At 31.3% G+C, this 22287-nt stretch overlaps 5 protein-coding genes across 5 annotated transcripts; 3 read left to right on the forward strand and 2 right to left on the reverse strand.

Annotated features, from left to right (window-relative positions):
• Nucleotides 1-56: 56 nt before the first annotated feature.
• Nucleotides 57-1602, forward strand: OCT59_029392 (uncharacterized protein; the record flags this gene model as incomplete). Its single annotated transcript, XM_025327768.2, has 6 exons — nt 57-123; nt 193-561; nt 632-762; nt 852-961; nt 1037-1331; nt 1414-1602. The coding sequence occupies 6 exons, from the start codon at nt 57-59 to the stop codon at nt 1600-1602; spliced, it is 1161 nt and encodes a 386-aa protein (XP_025169563.2).
• A 2511-nt stretch (nt 1603-4113) lies between these two features.
• Nucleotides 4114-4395, reverse strand: OCT59_029393 (uncharacterized protein; the record flags this gene model as incomplete). Its single annotated transcript, XM_066143667.1, has 1 exon — nt 4114-4395. One exon carries the CDS (start codon nt 4393-4395, stop codon nt 4114-4116), a length of 282 nt encoding a protein of 93 aa, XP_065994668.1.
• Nucleotides 4396-4500: 105 nt separating this feature from the next.
• OCT59_029394 (uncharacterized protein) lies at nt 4501-4749 on the forward strand (the record flags this gene model as incomplete). Its single annotated transcript, XM_066143669.1, has 1 exon — nt 4501-4749. The coding sequence occupies one exon, from the start codon at nt 4501-4503 to the stop codon at nt 4747-4749; it is 249 nt and encodes an 82-aa protein (XP_065994669.1).
• A 2892-nt stretch (nt 4750-7641) lies between these two features.
• OCT59_029395 (uncharacterized protein) lies at nt 7642-8007 on the reverse strand (the record flags this gene model as incomplete). Its single annotated transcript, XM_025327767.1, has 1 exon — nt 7642-8007. One exon carries the CDS (start codon nt 8005-8007, stop codon nt 7642-7644), a length of 366 nt encoding a protein of 121 aa, XP_025169562.1.
• Nucleotides 8008-15527: 7520 nt separating this feature from the next.
• On the forward strand, nt 15528-16199 carry OCT59_029396 (uncharacterized protein; the record flags this gene model as incomplete). Its single annotated transcript, XM_066143681.1, has 1 exon — nt 15528-16199. The coding sequence occupies one exon, from the start codon at nt 15528-15530 to the stop codon at nt 16197-16199; it is 672 nt and encodes a 223-aa protein (XP_065994670.1).
• Nucleotides 16200-22287: the final 6088 nt, after the last annotated feature.

Here is a 22287-nt window from a genome sequence, read left to right on the forward strand (position 1 = left end):
GTTGGATGATAAAAACAGTCACGTATATTTAAGTTGTTGACTATTTAATTTTGATTATGGTTATTAATATATCTTCTTATATAGGTCCGGATTCAAATAATTACGATTCTGATGACGATTCTAGTAAGTAAATTTATTATTTATTTTGATCTATTCGAACTATATTTATATATATGTATGTATTTTTTTTAGAATATTTAGTGGGAATTATACATTTAACTGTTAATGGTACAAACTATTATCAGAGTCTTAATGAAGATGAAAAGGAATCTTTTATTAAACAAATAGGCAAAGAGATTTCACATAGTATTCCTGTTAATGAATTAAGATTAAACATTTTAAGTAAATTTCTTGAATATGATAAAATTGATAGAGTGAATTTACTTTTTATTAAATTTAAGATAGATCCTTCGGATAACAATAATATTGACAAAAAAAGTGCAAAACATGTTTTTGATGATTTTACTAAATTATTTGATTTCAATAATAATATTCAAACATATTTGGATACTAATGATTATACAAAACATATTGATAGAAAATTTAAACCTCGTGAAGCATGTAAGTGTCATTACCATTCATTCATTTTTGTATTTGATTTAATAATTTATTTTGATTTAATTTTGAATAGCTAGCTTATGGGACGATATTAGAATAAATTTACAAGAGCTTATTAAAGATAGAATATTTTTAGCATTTTTAATATTTTTTATATTTCTGTTGATTGCTACATATATTTTCGGTCGATTCAAGAATAAGGAGGTATGTTCAAGTTGTTATAATTATTTTTTTAAAATTGAAATAAATTAATATGTATATTATATGTTTACATGTACTATACTTTTTTATAGGGATCTAATTTTATCTTTTTTAAGATAACTCTTATTTTTGTTGATATTGTAAATGATATTTCATTTGTCACAAAGAATAGATACAATTTACGAAGTTTTTTAATTCCAAGGTATTTACTATAATTTTTTTTAAATTTCTACTAACAAAATTAAATTAATTTCATATTTTTTTTTGTTTGTTGTAGTATTATATTTGTTGTCGTTCCATTACTTCTAAATACATTCTTAGCTTTTAAAGTATTTATATTCAAATTAACGAAGAATTCAAAATTTAAAGATTGGTTTGAAGAACATGCAATCTTTATTAGAATAATTACATTATTTGCTTCAGGAAATGTTGAATTACTTCATTTACTTGATTCAAAATTTGCAGGAATTTCATTATTTGATGCTCCATTTTCTCCAAAAGCATTATATTGGATATTTTGGGGTGGAATTGCAAATATTTTTATTGAAGATATACCTCAGTTATTAATTCAGGTAAATTTATGATATATTTAAATATATATATATATATATTTATTATATATTAATAATCAATAATGTCTATTCTATTTTATAGATACTATATGCCATGGCAATTGAAACAGATTATGATAATTTGGCCTTTTTCACTTTAATTACAAGCTCTTTAATATTAATCACAAATGTTATTGGTTCTATTTATGAAATTCTTGCAAAAAAATATGAAAAGTTGCAAAAAGATTACACTAAATACATGAAAGAATTAGAAGAAAAAGAAAAAAATTAGAAGAATAGTATAAAACAAATTCAATCACATGATATGCGATTTATCTATTAAGAATAGCTGTGGAAGACAAAGGTTTTTATTTCAAAAAACAAAAATGTTAAATGTATAAAATAATTTAAATTATAAAAGAAAAAGTATTTATAACTTCATTAACACAAACTTTTATTAATTTCTATATTCCATTTATAATATATAATATTTCTTTTTTATCTCATGGTTCCTAGTTAAAATTTGTGATTTTTTGCGCCATGAAAATCATTGATATCCATAATTCCTGTGAAATCATTAATTGTTTAAACAAAGTCATTAAAATCACTGTATCCCTATAAAAACGAAATGTGCTAAATTTTTTTATATTTGTGCTCATGTGTAATAAATGTCTAAAAAAGCACCATTATGTTTAATTTTTGTTTATTTGTAATAAGACATAAATCGGATAAAATGGTGCTTTTTTAGACATTTATTACACATGAACACGAATTTAAAATAAATTTAACACATTTCGTTTTTATAGGGTATTCATTCATAAATTTCTTTGGCCATATTTGCATCACAATCTTTTATGATCTCAAAACCTAATCAAACTAAACCATTATTATGTATGTATAAATAATCCATTTTCGTTCTCTCCCATGTGTAATTTGATTTTTAAAAATGATTAGAAACACAAAAATAATTTTTTAAGAGAAAGAAATGCTCATTCTATTCATGTGTGTTATTTTATTATAACGCTTTGAAAGGGCTGGCCTGGCCTAAAACCACAGCTCTAGTTTTTTTTAAAAAATAGTATACAAATTATCATGTAAATGATGTGATCAATTCAAAAATCCATAGCACACCATACTCCATTGATTTTTGAAAGACTTGGTTTAACTTTAATTTGTCCTAATGTCCGTCCAACAAGTGTATTTTTAGAATTAACTAATTTACTGTATTACATTTATCGCGTATGTAGAGTTACACCCAGCTCCCAGAAGAGTTGACTGGCATTGAAAAATTTGGCCAGAGAAGTCTAATGTACTGGTAACAAATTGGTAATACCTATTTGTACACATTTGAAAATGTCCGTTCACGATTTTAGTTGATTGAACTTCAGTTTATCACGCCCCTTCACTTAGGAATATTTGATCAGCCCGATTTAAATTAAAACAAAAATATTGAATATTAAAAAGCACGGTATATTACTGTATTATATAGTATAATAAGGGTCAAATCCAAAAATGTAATAATTATATAGATTTCCAGCCATATAACTATAAAATTAACCAAAAATAAAGTCAATTAATTATTTTTACCTCTAAAAATATAATAACTTTTTTATTTGCAACATCACTTTAACTTTCTAAACCCTTAATTCATCCTCTATCTCTTAACAGTTAACACAAAAAAAAAATCATCATTAGAAACGTCTTGCATATGCCTACCTATTATTACTATTACAACATGATGCATCCATGTTTAGTCACTACATCTGCAATCGAGGTATGATGAGTGAATTTATATTCCTTTTCACATTCCTATAAAAATTAAATCATTTGATGAACAGATAACGCTAACTAAACAAAACATGATTCTAATATTAGTGCAATGAAAGTGACACGGTAATTTAAATACTTCAATACTTATCATATTATACAATTTATAGTTTTTTTAATTCACAAAATACTTTTGACTTAATAATTATTTCACTAAACTATTTCTATCATTTAAGACATCATCAGTTATTAAAGTAATCCATTAATTGAAAGGACTTCGCAAAATCCTGAATAATTAAACAATGGTGAATTTTAAGTAAGTGGTTAAATGAAAATTACATTTTTGCATAAAAGTTCTTTTGATTCATTGGGAATACAAGCAATTAATGTACTTGCCACCCTTAATGAACATAGCTGATAAGACCTTTTAAAATCCAGAATATTCCTGCATAAAATTCTAACAGCTATTTTACGCCAAAAACGATTAATCCCTGTAAAAAAAGTTGATCCGTTTTTTATATTCCATCTTTTTTCCATAAAGGGCTCATATTTCCAGAATGAATAGCCTTATATCATGGAATTTATCAAATTATTTACATTTTCCGTGAAAGGCCCATCTCTACAGAGCTTTTACGAAAATAATGGATAAATTTTTTATAGGGTTGATGTTGCCGTAGTAAATAAATTTTGTTGTACAGTAAATGGTTACACAATGTACATCTGAAAATCTCCATATATTTATAGCCATGAATGATTAATAGAATTTTTTACATTTTTAACTCCTTTATACACCAATACTCTTTTTTTCAAAAAAAAAAGAAAAGGTTTGTTAAATGTGCACAAAAACAGAAAATTTTTGATAGATTAATATAATTGATAGTTGGCTTTATTACCTTAATAAAATTGGTTTCTTTTATAAAATTATGGCTAAAAATAATATATTTACTATTAGTTTAATATTTTTTTCTTTAAAGTTTTATTGATGTAAAAAAGCTCTTTTTTACCAAAAAACCAATTTTTTGTATTTATATGAAAACTACTTGAAAACCTGCCTTTCCAATCTTAGAAAATCTTTCCCCTTGTGCAAAATTACATGTATACTAACTCCATCACAATTGAATTTCACTCCACCAAGTGGTAGTGATGAAGTGAGCATTATTGGAAGCATTCTTTCTGACGATATAGCACTATCAACTCCACCACAATCGAATTTCACTCCACCAAGTGATAGTGATGAAGTGAAAGTTCCTTTACAAATTGGAAGCATCCTTCCTGATGGTACAGTACTACCAAAGCCACCACCACAACTGAATTTCATTCCAGCAAGAGACAGTGATGAAGTGAGCTTTTCTTCTTCACAAATGACATTTGATGATGATGATGATGATGAGGAATCCCTGATTTAAACAGTTTTCTAAGTTCTATGCCAACTAATACACAAAAATGGGATTTACCTTCAGGAAATTTTGTTAAAGAAATTTACTTTGTAAATATATCTCAATGTGCAGAAGTCTTAAAAAAAAAGAAAACACTAAGTCCAGTGGAGAGATCCACCTTGAGATATGGTATGTCAGAGATCATAGATCTCTTGATGCATATGCGAAATTGGTTTTCTGTTTCAGCACATGATGAAAAATCACATAGCAGTCTTAACGGTTCCTGCATTAGATGAAGAGATGAATGCGTTCATTGCAGATGTAGAAAAGGTACATTTGTAAATGTGCATTATGTATAGTTGGTTCAACTTACAAAAATTTCCATTTTTATACATTGTTAACAGGTTCGTCTCAGACTCTGTCAACTATAACTAAACATTAGGGAGACAATAGCTATAATGTAGTTTATACCAGCAAGACATGCAAAAATACAATACACAAAATATAACACAATCACAGTTCATTTTTAATATAAGAGTTTATTGAATAGTAATATAAGTTAATCTCTAACTTATACTAACTAAACTTAACACACTTCGATCTCTCTATTTCTACCTATTCGACACTAACTTAACTCAAGAAAAATCAAAAGATATTTATATGAAAATAAAATATAAAGACAATAATATAACTAAAATAAATAAAATATATAAAATAAATAAAATAAATATAATAAATAAAAGAAATAATAAAAATAATAAAAATAACATAAATAATATAAATAACAAAAATAATTGTAAACGTTAATCAGATCTACTTTATTTATTTATTTAGTTATTTTATTACTAAAAGAGTGGTAGAACCCAGACTATTACAAATAAAAGAAGAAAGAGTTCAAAAAGACTTAAAACTAATATATGTGTATAGAACTTTGTTCGTCATCCCTACAAGACCACACTCTTCGATCTGTACTATTAGATAAAGTAGGACTATGCTAATAAATCAAATGGGAACCATAAAAAAACCATCTGAGAGACTAGCTACTATTTAAAACAATCAAAATTAGAAAAAAAATAATGATCCGTAATTTCCTTTCAATCAAGGTTGCCACCTGTGAATACTGTAAGATGTGGAGTGGTTCACACTATTTTAAGTTGTGTTATACGTATGATAACAAAAAAAGAACAAAAATGTAGATAAATCTACTGGATAAGGGTATCGTACACCTAATATTGCGAATACTAATATATATGATATATATAAATTAAACGGTCTTGGAACTTGAAGGTTCTGTAACCAGGGAGTCATCAGTGGTGACTGGTGTAGGATGGAGTCATTTCATTTTGTGATCCAGAAATGGCAAATACTAATGATAATCATTATGAGCATTATCCCTTTTGTATGGGCGGTATTCAATTTCAGCTGTATCGTTAGATACCTCAGCGTGTGGGTGTGTAGGAAATCACATAGCTCCTTGAGTTTGGAGATTATTATTTATTATTCTTGAGAAATTTATTAAGATTTTTATCTAGCGTAGCATTGCTAAAACTGTATTCGTGGTTCTCTTTTCTCTTTGCCAAATAATTAGGCATGCGACTATAAAAACTATCTGATGCATTCGTTAAAGATGTGACAGTATTTGTATGAGAGTAGTAATGTTTGGGAGTTGTACCATGATATGTTGCCTCTTTTATTAAAGCATCCGCCTTTAATTTTTCAATTCTTTGCTGTTGAGTTTTTTTCTACAATATGAGTAGGTATATATTCATCACTAAATTGTGTACGGTATATTGGACGTCTCACAATGTATTTGCCTTTTCTATTGTAGCGTGCAGTTTTATCTTCTAGTGGATAAAAAGATTTATCAACATTATACATATAGGTGAATCACTCATGAAATCCAGGAACTACATAACGATTATTTACGTATATTGGGTCCTTTAGTATAATATCATGATATTTTGTAGGTATGAATACATCTGGAATCGGGTTGTAATCAGAAGGTGGTGCAGAAGGTGTTGTATCTATTTGACTAAATTTAGTCCAGATTTATTTCTTGTGATATGAATCCACCACAAAAAAGGGGACCAAGAACGGATAGTCATTAGCGTTTGGGATCGTATAAGGTTGTTTGTACAATAAATATCGAATAGGTGCTTTCACATATTGAGATTTCAAAAATAAAAAACAATATTTGCGCACTATTGCCAAATAATCTTGATTTTTAGCTTTGCGATTAGATGGTAATTGCATCTTATTAAATATACGATAGCAGGTGCATTTAAAACGTATTTCTTGTTGTTTTTGTGTCTGTAAGTTAGAACTCAATTCATATCGGAAGTTGGACAAAGATTTTTGGTACATATGTCTGTTACCCGTTTAGTGATAGAAAGAGAATCTCTAGCATGAATATTGCTATCGTATGAAATACCCAGTCGTCTAGAGGTAATACGTTTGGTTTTACCCTTGAGCTATCTGTAATATAATAAATTAGCATGGGAGGACTTATTGTTAACAAAGTCTGTTAATGTTGATTCTGAATTTTGTAAATTTTTTTGTTTAATATTATTGAAACACTGTGTTTTTGCGAAGTGTGTTGATGAGTAATGCATGTGCTTTATTGTGTGACATGACAAAGGAAGTAGGAATACCACATTATGTATCTTTATGAAAGTGTTTAGGGTCATTAATGTGAGGGCAGAGAATGTATATGCCAAAATAAAAGCATCGTTTCTTATAAGTAAAGTTAAAAAATGTCTTTGTAGAATAATTTCTATTGGCTGTGCTAATTGCACGTGATTTTATAATGTTAATTCTATCCAATAATTTGTTACGGAGAAAATTAAAATATTTATCTTGTACACAGCGAGGAAGAACTCTTTGTAAGGTAAAAAATGTGTAAGCATACAGCTAATCTGGTGTTTGTGGCTGAGGAAAGGACTTGTGTTATTATAACTAATCGGTTTAGTATTCATATGATAATCATTTGTGTGTATTGTTAAATGAATGTCATTGGTATTTTGCTTGTGATCAGCAAGCTCAAAAAAGAATCTTCTCGATCGGTGGATTTCATAAATCTTGTTATAACCTGATCATTTTAGTGTAGTCACGTGAAATTTTTTCAGGGAAACTGAAAGGGTAGTTTTTTTCTGGTCTTTGAGTAAATTTTTTGTGATAGATGTAATGTCTTAAGGCGATAAAGGAATATTGTCCTGTGTGGAAGTGATAGGAGCGCTAGAAACTGAAGGTATATCATTTCCTCCATAGCTAGTTTCTTCTATTTTAGCTTTAGCTAACTGTTCAAAATAATCATCTTCATCATCATAGAATTCTTCTGTTTTATCGTCTTTAAGATGAAGAGTTGAGTACGTATAAGGATAAATATCATCAATATCAAGGGAAAGAATATCCTTAGCAGAAAGTACCGTTGGACGCTCAGTATTATGTAATATTTTATCTGAGTCATTTTCAGGTGGTGTTGGGTCACCGAGTTGAGGATATGGTTGTTGTGAAGTGGGAGACCAGTCTATTTCGATATAAGGTGTAAAAGCCATATTCCTTTATGATATAGGTTATAATAATAAGAACAGAAAAAACCTCGTATAAGACAGAGGCGCCCGTTTGGGCCTCTTCCCCTTTGGCATTTCAAATAGAAACTAAAAAAAAAAACTTGCACAAAATTACTGCAGAAAACTATCAAAAATAAAAAAAGGGGAAAGAGTTTTTTTTCCCTTTTAATCAGATCTACAAAATTATTTGATTACATAATGATTGATCTACTAATTAATCATCTGATTTTTGAATCACGTGATTTTTACTGCACCTAGATGGTACAGAAGAAAGGATCCAATGAGGCATACAAATATTGTCTTGAGAAGCATACCAACTCATTAAACAATACTTGTATTTATAAAATAAGAAAGATATACAGTGAATTGTATGTATTTACTTTATTTGTATTTAATATTTGTAGCTTATCTTGATTTGTCTTTTATTTGCTTTCATAGTCTTTTCAAAGTAAAAGATGGTGATGATTTGTTAGATTGTGGAGAGGGCTACACTGAAATAGACATTATCATAAAGACATGCTCTTATATTGTGAAAGGATTAAGGAAAGGCCTCAGAATAAATTGCAAATGGTAACTAAGCATACTTTTTTGGTTTTTTAATTCTAGCTAATATATAAATCATAAATTTATTCACAGAGGAGAATCTTTTTGTCCTATGAGCTGATCTACAAGTTATGAAAAGGGACAGAAATGTGACGTCTGATTCTTAAGTTCTTCAAGGATAAACTTTGGTAAATAGGAATTTTCACCACATTGTATTAATGCAAAAATGATTAGGGATCGCTGTCATTCTGCCAAAGTAAATCAATTAACATTTTGAGGCTAAACTTAACTAAGGAGCAAGTGGATAAAATGAAGATCCCTTTTTTACAAATTTCTGGCGTTTATAGGCAGATGTTATTAGAAGACTTAATAAATGACTTTTATGTTATTTTTTCTGGGATAATATTTGAGGTACTTACCAAATTGGCTTATATTAAAAAGTTAAAGTCAACGGTAAAAATTTTTAAATATATAATGGTAAGTATTATTATGGAATACTGGAAATGTACAGTGCAAGTTAGCTTTTTGGATATCAAAAGATCTAATGTGTTATGTTCAACAGGAAATGTATAAAGAAGTTGATAGTAATGGTGCCACCCGAAACTGTTTACAAATTCTGAAACTGTTTCGAATTTTAGTTTAGTTCCGAAACTTCTTCCAAAATACTGAAACTATTCTGAAATACCTAAATTTTTCTGAAATTTCCAAACTTTTCCAAAACTCAAAACCTTTCCAAATCTTTCTAAAACACCAAAAAAATATGATTATTTCACTTATTTGCTCAAAAATAATAAAAAAAAATTATAAGATTAATTTATTTCGCACTTTTGTTCAGTGATTAATGTTACGTTGTAGCCATAGATACTGAAGTAATCGCATAATATGGAGGAATAATATGGAATAAAAGATCGAACAATAGAAAGTCACATGATTGGATAAAATTAACCGGAAAGGATAAACTTTTAGGAGAAGGAATGATCTACATGATGTAATGTTTATTAAATGATTAGCGGAGAACCAATAGATCAAGTAGGGAGTTGATCGATGTGGCTTAGTAACCAGTTTATCAAGTTCAACAATAAGAGCAATTAGGAGGAGTAATCATAAGCCACAAATGATAAATCATATAAAAAGGAAGGATAGCGAATTGAAGGAACAAAAAAATAGGAACATGTAAAATATTGATGAACTGCAGCCGCAGTAGAAGAATAGCGGACGAGACGCAGTAGAAAAGATAGCACAGCCACAAAAGATGGATCTTTACGATATAATATTTGAAAGATTACTTTATTTTAAAGAAAAGATAGCATAGCCACAAAAGATGGATCTTTACGATATAATATTTGAAAGATTACTTTATTTTAAAGAAAAGATAGCACAGCCACAAAAGATGGATCTTTACGATATAATATTTGAAAGATTACTTTATTTTAAAGAAAAGATAGCACAGCCACAAAAGATGGATTATATCTTTACGACATAACATGCGAAAGATTATTTTAAAGAAAAGATAGCATATTAAAATAGTATAATATATTAGAAAAGATAACATATAAAATAGCATATAAGATAGCGCATAAAAGATAACGTATGAAATAGTAGAAAGAAATAAGAATTAGGAAAAGAAAGAATAAGAAAGTTGGTTTAAATAGAAGCGGAATGCACAGGTCGAAAAGTGAAAAATCAGGCACCAATCGGTCACCAATCAGGTAGCTGATTGGTGACTGATTGGTGACTGATTGGTGCCTGATTGGCATTTTCGCCAAATACCGTCACCAATCAGGCAGTTTGCTAACTTTTGATCCAGTAATCAGAAAAGGATGAAATATAGCTCATTGGAATCGTCTCAACAAGACGAATCTAATGGTAGTAAAATCGCATCTCTAGAATTAATAGTTAATAAAAAATTAAATAAAATATAAATGATACATTTTTATTTTTATATTTTACTTAATTTCTCATCAAGTATTAATCCTAGAAATGCGATTTTACTACCATTAGATTCGTCTTGTTGAGACGATTCCAATGAGCTATATTTCATCTTTTTCTGATCACTGGATCAAAAGTTAGCAAACTGCCTGATTGGTGACGGCGAAAATGCCAATCAGGCACTAATCGGTCACCAATCAGGTACCTGATTGGTGACCGATTGGTGCCTGATTGATGCCTGATTTTTCACTTTTCGACCTGTGATGGGAAGTGAATTCCACAGTCGTCAGATACGATATAAAACTTTAAGTAAATTAGTTAATTGTGAATTTTATGAAGAATAAATAAAATACCCTTTATATGAAAATTAATTGTTTCGATTGTTTTTGTTACTATTTTCTTATGATGAAAAAGTAATTTTGTTTAATTAATTGTTAGTAAAGCGTAATGTTATTTTAAAGGTAATAGGTTCGCCCTAAACTTTATTGTAATGTTCGCTTAATTAATTTTAATTGGACAAATTCATGGTGAATTTAATGTCATAACAAGAATTATGAAATGAATAAAATATAAACTTTTGTAAAGAGAACTATCGTATTTTGAAAGAAGATAATGGATGAAATATCGTGGCGAGAGCTATCGCAATTTGAAAGTTAAGTAGTAATAAAACTAAACCAAGCAAGAATATTAATGTTTCGTGGAGAACGAATATACATTAAAGCAGGGAAGCTTGTTTACCGCCAGGTGGCAGACGGGGGTGACAATTTGGTGCATGCTCCGAGAAAGGAAATGTCGACTTTGCGTCAACATTTTGACTATCTTCATATAGTCAAGTACCTATGCGGTATTAAGAAGGAAACGGTTAACAACTAAGTGAATTGATCACTCGCGAAGGGAAAGATCGTTCCGATCATGGTACTGACGTGGTATTCTGAAGAATCTGAACTCAGAAAAAGAGGTGTTAGAATTAAAATATAATATTGGGGAAAAAGGTTGTAAGTACCTGAAAAACTTAAAATGGGAACGGGCGAAATAGCGATATTATACACCTACCTTAGGAATTATAAAAAGAAGGATGCGGTGATATGATGGAATATAATGAACTCGTTTCAAAATAATAGATTTATTACAGGAAAATCCGGAAAGTATTGTAGTAAGTCACAAAAGTTGTCGTCTTTGAAGTTTTCGCGCTAATAATTGTAAAACCAAAAAAAATTAAGGAAGCCCTCGTAAGATGTTGTATTCTGGGAGGGGCACCATTGTATTTTGCAGATGCCAAAAGTTCCTGGGGATACAATGTTGTAACGAAAAGTTGACGAGTAAGCTATAAACTCAAGGGTTACGTGGGAACCTGTTACTAAAACACAAGGGTTGCGTGGGAACCTATTTAAAACACAAGGGTTATGGGGGAACCTATTACAAAAACACCGGCTGTGAATATAACTTCTTCGGATGGGAATCGAAATAATTGGACTCAGACGTGAGTGGAACATCTCCCTACTAAAAGCATTTTGAGAATGCGTAACTGAATTCACAAGGCAAAAAGAGAAACCATTGTGAGTATAATTTCTTCAGATGGAACTGAAAGCATTGAGGGAAATGCGCAACTGAACTCATGAAAAGAAGATAAGTATTATGGATAAGATGAATAGCAAACCTCGAAACTACTATACTTCATTGTGAAGGTAAAGGCAAGCCGAGTATAGGTTATTAAATTGTAAAAGATAATAAATAAGAAGAAACACCGTTAAATAAGTGTAAATGCGTGTGTCGCATAAGTGTAAATGCGTGTGTCACATAAAGTATAATATGTTGTGTGTCGACATAATGGTTATAATAAGAATTAGTACAAGATTAAACAAAGAAGATATTTTGCGTAATATTGAATATATAGATGTAAAGATTACATATATAATGAAAAAGAACTAAAAATTCACGAACTTTAGAAGTTATGAGAATTTTGAAGTTCGTGAAATGCGAAAATTATAAATTTTGATGATAAAAGAAAATTTTGAGGCGCAGTAAAAACTTAGAAAATTTTTGAAATTTTTAGAATGCGCAATAAAAACCTCCGCAGTTTGAGGAGATTGTGGACTTAGAATAATTTTTGAATTAATGGCGCAGTAAAATATATACATGAAATTATGAAAGATAAGAATAGCAGAAGAAACTTGTGAAAAAAAAAAAAAAAAGGAGGATTTAAAGATTGAAAGATTAACATAAGAATATTATGAATAAGTAAAAGATTTAGAAAAAATAAGTTGTTAAATGAATATTCATAATGAAAGAAAGATTATACATTCAATATAGGTAATAGGAAAGGACAATATAGTAAAGGATGGTTAGAAGATCAAAATAGAAGCGATAAAAATGATATATAAGAGAGCGGAATTTCAATTTGAATTCTGGATGAATATTTATAATAATTTAATTGGAGTATATGATGGAATGGTACCATCAATGGGAAAGTGAATATAGGACACATAAAGAAGAACATGAGTTAAGAACAAGAGAATTAGATGAATGTTTAAATTGTGAATTATGTCATCCGATAGAAAATGAACCAATGGTATTCAAGAAATTTTGGGATGCATTATTTAAGTTCGAAGATACAATAATAATATATAATAATGTAACGATCAAGGGAGTAATAGATTTATTAAGTATGGATAATTCAGAAAGAGAAGATACAATACACAAGGGAAAATGTAGAGACATAATGGATAGAATAACGGAATCAATAAGATATAGGATACAACCAAAAATGAAAGAAAAAGGATTACGGACAATTATACTAGTAATTGTAAGGGATTATATCGAAAGAAATTTAGAGAATGAAGTATTTGACAGATTAATTGGGAATCCTGAATTAGTAGAACATAAATATATCCTGGAAGGTTGGGATGTCGAAAGAAGATTTGAGAAATTTTGGCAATGGTATAGAGTCGCATTAGGAGAAATTAGAGCTGTAAATGCAGAAGTAGGAGCAATAGAGAAGTTCAAAGAATTATTATATGAAGAAGAAAAGATAGCGGAAAGTGAAGAAAAAGTGAAGGGATTAATGCAAGGAATAATATATGAAAATATAGAAATAGATAATGTTCAAGAACATCATAAGAATATGATACAAAAGATAATAAGAATATTTATAGACACTAGGGGCTTTACAAAAGAACCAGAGGATTCAGAGAGTGAAGGTAGTCCAGCGAGTTACGAATTAGAAAATAGTTCTGAGGAAGAATTAGAGATAATAATAGGAGACAAATCATGGAAATTTAGTGAATTAAAGAGAAGGACAAGTTCTATAGATGAAGATCAATTGAGATACATTTGGAAGATAGGAATAAAGTTGATGATAGAAATGGATATATTGGTAACGAAAATATTTATAGATAAAGTCCAAGAGGTAGAGGAAATGGATGAAAGGGAAAAAGAATTGGAGATAAGAGAATGGTTAGAAAAAGAAACAGTAATATGTAAAAGATGTGGTAATAGGAGATTCGAAATGGACAGAACAGATAATGAATGTGGGGAATGTATTAAAGAAATGCAGAAAGATGGACAAGATGAGTTAGCAGAATTAAAAGATGATTTAGAAAAATTGGGATACGAAATAGATGTATCAGAAATTCAAAGGATAAAAAGTTTTGGAGTAAATAATCGAATAATAATAACTAAAGAATTTGTGGAAGAATATATGGAAATGATAAATTTGGAAGATAAAGAATTAAGAAAAGAGATTCATAAGTGGTTAAATGAGAATACAACTTGGTGTGAAAGATGCGAAATAAGATGGATGAATGATATGTTTAGATTAGGAGGAACTGTATGCAGAGATTGTGAAGAAGAAGATATTGATAAAGTTGATGATCGGGTAAAAAGATTACAGAAGATTTTTGAGGATATTGGAATAATGATAATTGAAGAGGAATTGTTAAGATTAACTAGTATGGGATATACAGATGGAGAAATTTTAGATAAAGAATTTATTGAAATCTTTCAAGAAATAAAAATGAGTTAGAAAAAGAACTAAAGAAAAAGTTAGATAAGTTGTTGAAAGAACAAGCAGGAGTGATAGATAGTGAAGAAAGTGGTGAAAAGAGTGATAATGAAGAATCAGAAGAAGATAATACGGATGATTCAGAAAAGATTGGAGAAATATTAAGTCCAGAAGAATATGAAATATGGGACGGAAGTGATGAAGATTTTGAAGAAGAAGAATCTGAAAATGAAATCGAAAATGTTATAAATACAGGAGGTTTTGGTCCGAATCAAAATTCAGATTCGAATAGTTCATTAAATTTTAAAAATTCTGACACAGAAAGTGAAATATCTGATTACAATTTACAAGAATTATTTCAAGAGAATATAGTAAATATGGCAAATGAAGCACAAATAAGAAGAATAATGGAGAATGCTATGGGATTGGCACCAAATGCATTAGATAATGCGTTAGGAGCAGGACAGACTTTGGCGGATAGGATTCAGACCGCAGGAATGGGGGGAATAGTAGGTATGCCAACTTTTAGTGGAAAAGAGGATGAAGATATTAATGATTGGATTAGACAATAAGTAGTATGAAAACCCCAATTCTGGCTCACTCCCACCATATAATCTAAAATACTACCACTTTATATAATCTAATTACCACCATCATATAACTTAATTACCATCATATAATCCACCTACCACTTTTACTATAATTTAACTACCACTTTATATAATCTAGTTACCACCATCATATAATTTTAATTACCACCATATAATCCACCTACCACTTTTCATATAATCTAGTTACCATCATATAGTTTTATTACCACCATACAACTCTATTACCACCACACAATCTGAAAAAATTAACCGAACAAGAAATAGGATTTCAAAGCCAACGGAGCCAAAAAAGGTAAGGAATATTAACCCATCCAGGAAACCAGCCATGGAGTCAATAGAGCGGAATAGCAAGGCAAGCAATTACCCTTATACCGAGAAAAAATGTAATTGAATAAAAGATTCACATATAAAAGACTTACAAGATGTCACAATACAGACCATTACTAAGACGTATACTAGGCCAGTTTGAACTCAACATAGAAGAATGGGTAAAGGAAATAATGTGGTATTTAGATATAGCATATTTAAAAGCTTTAGATTCCGAATTTAGCAAAGAAAGTATGTTAGTATCTGGATTAGAAGAGCTAGTAGAAATATTTGATGAGATGTTAGAAGGTGATGATATATGGATACATCCATCACTTTTATCACGAATAAGATATTCTATTCTACCAGATGAGATGGCAATATATGAAAGATTTTCAGATATCATTAAGAACTTCTCAGAGGATAAAGAATTAGCATATGCATTATTAGACTTAGTAGAAATATTATCAAAAAAGAAACCTACAACATTCAACATTATAGATTACAATATACAAAGAATATTCACGAATCCTAATGATGAATATAGAAATGAATTCAGCATCTACCATATTAAAGGAGATGAAGATATGGACGAAGACACAGATGAAGACATAGATGAAGTAGAGCAGAATGAATTCAATGAATACTATCAGAATCTTGCACCGACCACCGAGAGTCAGCTGGATAGACTAAAAAATGAGTTGGCTATAACTCTATGTGACGAATGTCTTATGCCAACAAGAAGTCAGGAATGCGATTGCTGGATTTTACAAATAGAGGGTTTTTAGTTCTCAGTGAAACCATTTTTTTTACCTCTCACAATCTGGAATAGGTGCATCACAAATAAAATCCCCAAAATCATTCGGATTAGAAAACAACTTCTGTAAGAACTTATAAACCATATCAGCATCCAATTCAGTCTTAGTGCCAAATATATTAACCTTACCAGATTTAGGCCAGATATGTACCCGAATCTTTGAAGTAAAGATTATAGCAATTTTAGAATGAATATCACCTGCATCATTCTTAATATACTTTATCGGAAAGGGAAGAATCTCACGAATACCATCTATAGATTCTAAAGCATATGCTAAGGTAGAAAGATTAATAAACTTATCACCCCCAATATTAATCACAAATTTATAATTGCGCAGGAGAGCCTTATTTCCACCCACAAGTTTTACAGAAGAAAATTCAGGTAGGGAACATTCAGAAAGGTAACGTAAGAAGATAGCAACAGGATCAAAAGACCCGAAAACTTGTATACTACCAGATTTAGGAAAATAACGAATAGTATGTACAGTATCAGCTAAGATGATAACAAACTCAATGCATGCATTAAAAGTGCTACCATCCCCTGTACGTCGCCGTCTATTTAATGGATTGTCAGGTGTACTTCGTCTGCATCGCCTCTCACCTTTTGGTTTAGACAAGTACTGTTCATAACCCTCAAAAGCTTTATGAATAAAGTTGCTATTAATGGCAATAACATCCTTAGTAGGTTCAAGCTTATGACCAAGCACGGTGTAATCAAGCCCTTCAACATTGATCTTAAATTCAGTAACAGTAAGAGATGGAGTAAGTTCACTAAAAGTAAGCATGTCTGGTTTTTTCTATTGATAGAAAAGAAATGTTCAAATTATTTTATCCTAAGAAAAAATCTAATTAAATAAAACTTCTTCATCAATATCTCATATGAGATACCATGACAAACAATAGCTTACCTTTCGAACTTTTAGAAAAGATATTCAAAACTTCATATGAAGGTACTTACTCCCGTTGGCATTATCTTTGCAATTATGCATTAGTGTGTCGAAAATGGGCTGTAGTAGCAAACTCTCTCCTATGGGGTGAAACAGACCTTTATAACCTCTATAATATTAAGGAGTTCCAAATGTACAAACATCTCACAAAACCAGGAACAGTATGTGGAAAATATATCAGAAAGCTTAATATGGATGGAGTAAAATTATGGCCCATTTGTATTGTAAAAATGCTACAAGCTTGTCCCAATATCCAGGAACTTAGCATAATAGATTATCAATACTATGGTGGAAAAGGTGACGTTAGAGATTTGCTAAGTGAAATCCTGCATATATTACCAAACCTTCAAAAGCTAGATATCAGATATAGTCGATATTTTAAAAATAGAAATGCCATTGAAAAACTCATAGAAACCCGTAAAGACCTAGAAATCAGAGTAACATGGCAAATGTAATATTTGTAAAGGCTAATCACTACCGAAAAAATTTGGGCACTGCCCTGTTACTGCCCGTCACTGCCGAAAAAATTTGGGCACTGCCCTGTCACTGCCCGCCACTGCCCATCATTGCCGCAGAAGTTTGGGAAACACATGGATTTTTCCTAGCAAGATGACGCTTTAACTTAGAGGGAAAGTCAAAACTTGCTCCACATAGATGACAGGTTAATCTTCCTCGAGAGTGTGAATTTTTTTTAAGTCGATAGTATCCATCTGCAAGGAAGTCACGTTAGTTTTCCGTTTATGTAGAGAAATTGGAATGGTAATTTTTTTACGTGATGATAGAGGGATGGTCAGTTGTCGATTTTGGAAATCTAGAATGACATTAGCACGATCAATCCAAGGTACACCTAGCAATAAAAAGTCCTTATCACTCTTAACAACCATGAAGTCATCTTCAATTTTTTTAGAGTTCTCCCCATCATATACAAGAATACCAAGACCATATACTGTCCCAATAGTATCAGATTTTGTTGCAACACCACTAAGATCAGGAGCATTACTTCTATCAACGTCAAGATTTAGGCGCTTTACAATATTGTTAGATATCAGAGAACTATCAGAACCAGTATCAAAAATTGTCGTAGGAATAACTAAAGATTTTTCACTCTCAGGTGCGACTACTTTGGTCTTAATAGTGACTACATCACTAGCAGACTTGCGGTTAACAATTCCAATACCCGCTATAGAAGACCATAAGTCATTATTACATATAACATCATCATTTTTACGGATTAAATTTGCAGCCATACTATTAGTTACAACCGAAATCATAGGATGAAGGATAGATGTGAAAAGGTCCTTAACATTATCCCAAACTTTTTCACGTGTTTTTATCGAGGGTTCTCCTTTAAGCTGACTGAGTACTGGTTCTTTATAATTAATGAATTCAGCATTCAGAGCATTGTAAGCAGATATAACAGTCTCTTTTGGTACAGCATTAACGAAGGATTGAACCAGAAGCTTTAAGAGTTGTATAAAAACCTCAAAGATAATACGCTGCCTTTCAAGTTGTGATTTTTTCTTATCAGTAGGCTTTTTATCTACACGTTTCCTTTCTGTAGGCTTTTTTTTTTAATCCATAGCAGGCATGTCCAGAGTCTGAATCACTATCAGAGGAGTCAGAGGAGTCAGAGGCGTCAGAAGAGTTAGAGGAATCAGAGGAGTCATGTGCATAATTTGTTTTCCTCTTTCCCTTCTTAGATTTTGGACAGGAACTCTTAGTATGACCAGATTTTCCACAACTTGAGCATTTCTTTGATTTCTTTGGTTTGCGTGTACCTGAACTTATACCAAATACCTGATTACCACGGTAAATATGGTCAGATGGTAAATTTTTATTAAGTTCTGTATCAATAAATATTTCAAGATCACTAAGGGTTACTTTACTTATATCGATATCTCTTGGAAGACCTAATTTATATGCTAAAGCAAGTAATCTCTGAAATGATGTATCATTTTGAGGACTTGAAAATGGACTAGAAGATGGTACTGGTACTGCAGATGATTTAGCCGTAGTCATAGGAATTTTAGAATTTATAAGATTCTCAATATCCGCTAAAGTTGGACCCTGGTATGTAACTATAGGAGTAGGTGGCATATCTGTCCTGTATTTCTCAACTTCTTCCAATTTATTCAGAATAGATGCAACTGAATTTTCTAAACCAATACGTCGCGCATCCAACTTATTTTCACTGGAAAGACCATTTAAGAACTGTTGCCGTACTAATTCATTCTGATTTACCTCTGGAAGAGTTGGATATGCAAGTCTAACCATTCTTCGTAATTTAGAATAGAATCGGCTTACAGTATCACTACCCTGAACAATAGCATTAAATGCAAGCTTAGACTTTTCAGATGTTATAGTAGGGAAGTAATGCTTAAAACGATATATTAATTGTCCAATACGTATTCCAGGAGCCACAATTGTACCTCCATTATTAGCATTAGGATTATTAACAGCTATATCAGTAGGACGACCCTCGACTATTGACCAATCTTCATCCCATACAGTATGATCAGGTATAAAATTAGCACCAGTAATAGTATTATCTGCAGCTGCTTGTCCATGTAATACACCAGCCCCTCCACGAAATTGATTCGCCGCTACAGCCTGTATAGCGGCATTATTCAAAGCATTAAAAGCAGCAAGAGTGGCCACACCAGTATTATCCAGAAGATTTACACATTCCCAATTTTTTCCTTTGATATGTGTTTCATACCAATCTCTAGCATCATCTTCAAGTAAAGTTTCAAAGATCCCATGAATCCTAACACGAGTCCTAGCATTAGCAGCAGGATCAAGTCCAGCAGACTCACACCATTGCCTGAATTCTTGAAGCCAAAGTTCTGGATCTTCACCAGATGCTCCTCTAAATTTTTTAGGTGCATATCCTGCCATTATAGGTTGTTGTATTACCGGAGGGTTATTTTGTAATGCTAGAATCTGTTGATTCAAATTATTGACCTGATTTTGCAAATTTTGACCATGATTGCGACAGTTTAAAAATTGCCCTCTCCATGCTCGAGCTTGCTGAATGATACCATTAGCCCGCCTTCTACTTCGCTCTGTTTCAGTATTATAGCGCTGTAATAATCTATGAGCATTTCTTCTACTCTCATCACGTTCTCTCTGGACATTAGCTAGTTGGATTTGACTGTTAGCAAATTGAGCCTGGATGTTAGCCAATTGGATCTGAGTATTTTGTGCAAGGCCTTCCCAATGTTGGCGATGACGCACTTCATTTGCATATGCATCCTCATAGGTACGTCTTGTTCTTAGTATAGTAGCACGTGTATTATTAAGTTCTCGTCTAAGATATTCTTCACGGTTATGTGCATCATCTAACAAACCTTCAAGTCTATCCTCCATATTATCTTGATCTTCTATAATATTTCGCAACTCATTAGCATATCGGATAATGGCATCAAGACTATCATTTGCAGTGTTAAATAAATGATTTATATGAGGGTGTGCTGCTATAGTTGTATGATCAAGGTGAATACGAATACCAGCTACACTATTTGCTATAGTTGTCCGATTATTTAAGATTTCTGTAATAGGGTCAGGAGGAATTGCTGCCATGTTTTTCCGTTGTCTATTAGCAAGTTCTTTTATTCGATCTTTGAGTTGAATATTTAGAGTATCAACTTCAATCAGCTGACGTTCTAATGCTTGAAGCCCTTCCTCCTTTAGTGATGCCGTTTCTAATGCTTTCTTAAGCTTTGCACGCAACTCAGCATTTTTTTGCCTAAGTTCTTCTATCTCAGATTCATGACCCTCGATTACACCATACAGGTATTTTATATATTGCTCTTGTGATTGCAATGTATGTGCAAGCTTTGTAATCTGTGTCTTTAACGATGTATCTTCCATTGCCAGTTCCACAGATTTTTATAGACCCTACATTTAATAAACAAATCGAACAAAATTATATCCTTCAACAAATCTATTACCATCCATGTGGATATTATCGTACTCCTGAAAAACTTTGGGCTAAAGTGCAAGCTGAAGGCCATGATTTTAATATATCTGATATTACAGAGTGGTTGCATAAACAGGCTATATGGCAAATACACTCACCTATACCCAAGTATGTTCCACAGGTTTCTTTTAATAAGATTACTCGACCAAATATGTATCATCAAGCAGATATCTTATATATGCCCTATGATACTGTAGATAGAAAGCTGTATAAATACTGTCTGAATATTGTAGATGTTGCTAGCCGATATAAAGCTTCAGTACCTCTAGAAGATCGCAGCTCTGCACGTGTTGCTAAGGCATTTAAAAAGATTTATGGTAAAGCAGACTGCCCGCTTATTTGGCCAAGAGTTTTACAAGTAGATGGGGGATCAGAATTTAAGGATGAAGTTATCCGATTAATGGATGAAAAAGGTGTGCGTATTCGGGTGGGTACTACTCATAAGAGTCAGGCTATTGTTGAACGGTATAATCGAACTTTAGCAGAGAGACTTTTCAAAATACAGGATGCAAAGGAACTCCTTACAGAAGGTGTGAATACTGCCTGGGTTAAGAACCTTTCTGATATTGTGAATGAGCTAAATAATTCTAATACTCGTCTACTAGGTATGTCTCCAGTTGAGGCAATCCAGAAAGATCAAGTGTATGCACTACCTTCAAAAATTTGGAAGGATAGACCTGTAGGTGCAGAAGAAATACGTTTACCAGCTGGTTCTCTTGTGAGATACTTACTTGATAACTCAGATTACCAAGGTAGGAGACGTGCAACTGATCCAATATGGTCTACTAAAGTTTATACAATTGAATCTTCCACAGTTGTTGATGGGCAGCCGGTTATATATAGGTTATCTGATGGACCTAAAAAAATATTTACTTGAGAAGAATTATTAGTTGTGCCATCTGATACTATGCTGCCTCCTACTCATATATTATATTAATTTTCAAGTTGTGGTATCCTATAATCTCCATGTGCATACATTGTGATATTATCTTGTGCAATCCATTTTTTATCATCCATAGGGGATAATCCTACCTTCGACATTTCTATAACATTTATGGCATGTCTATCAGATCGGATTGCTCTAAAGGTGACTGTATCATTATGTTTAGGATCAAAGAGTGCCTTATTATA

The sequence above is a fragment of the Rhizophagus irregularis genome, chromosome 9 (genome assembly GCF_026210795.1).
Source record: "Rhizophagus irregularis chromosome 9, complete sequence".
Classification (NCBI taxonomy): domain Eukaryota; kingdom Fungi; phylum Glomeromycota; class Glomeromycetes; order Glomerales; family Glomeraceae; genus Rhizophagus; species Rhizophagus irregularis.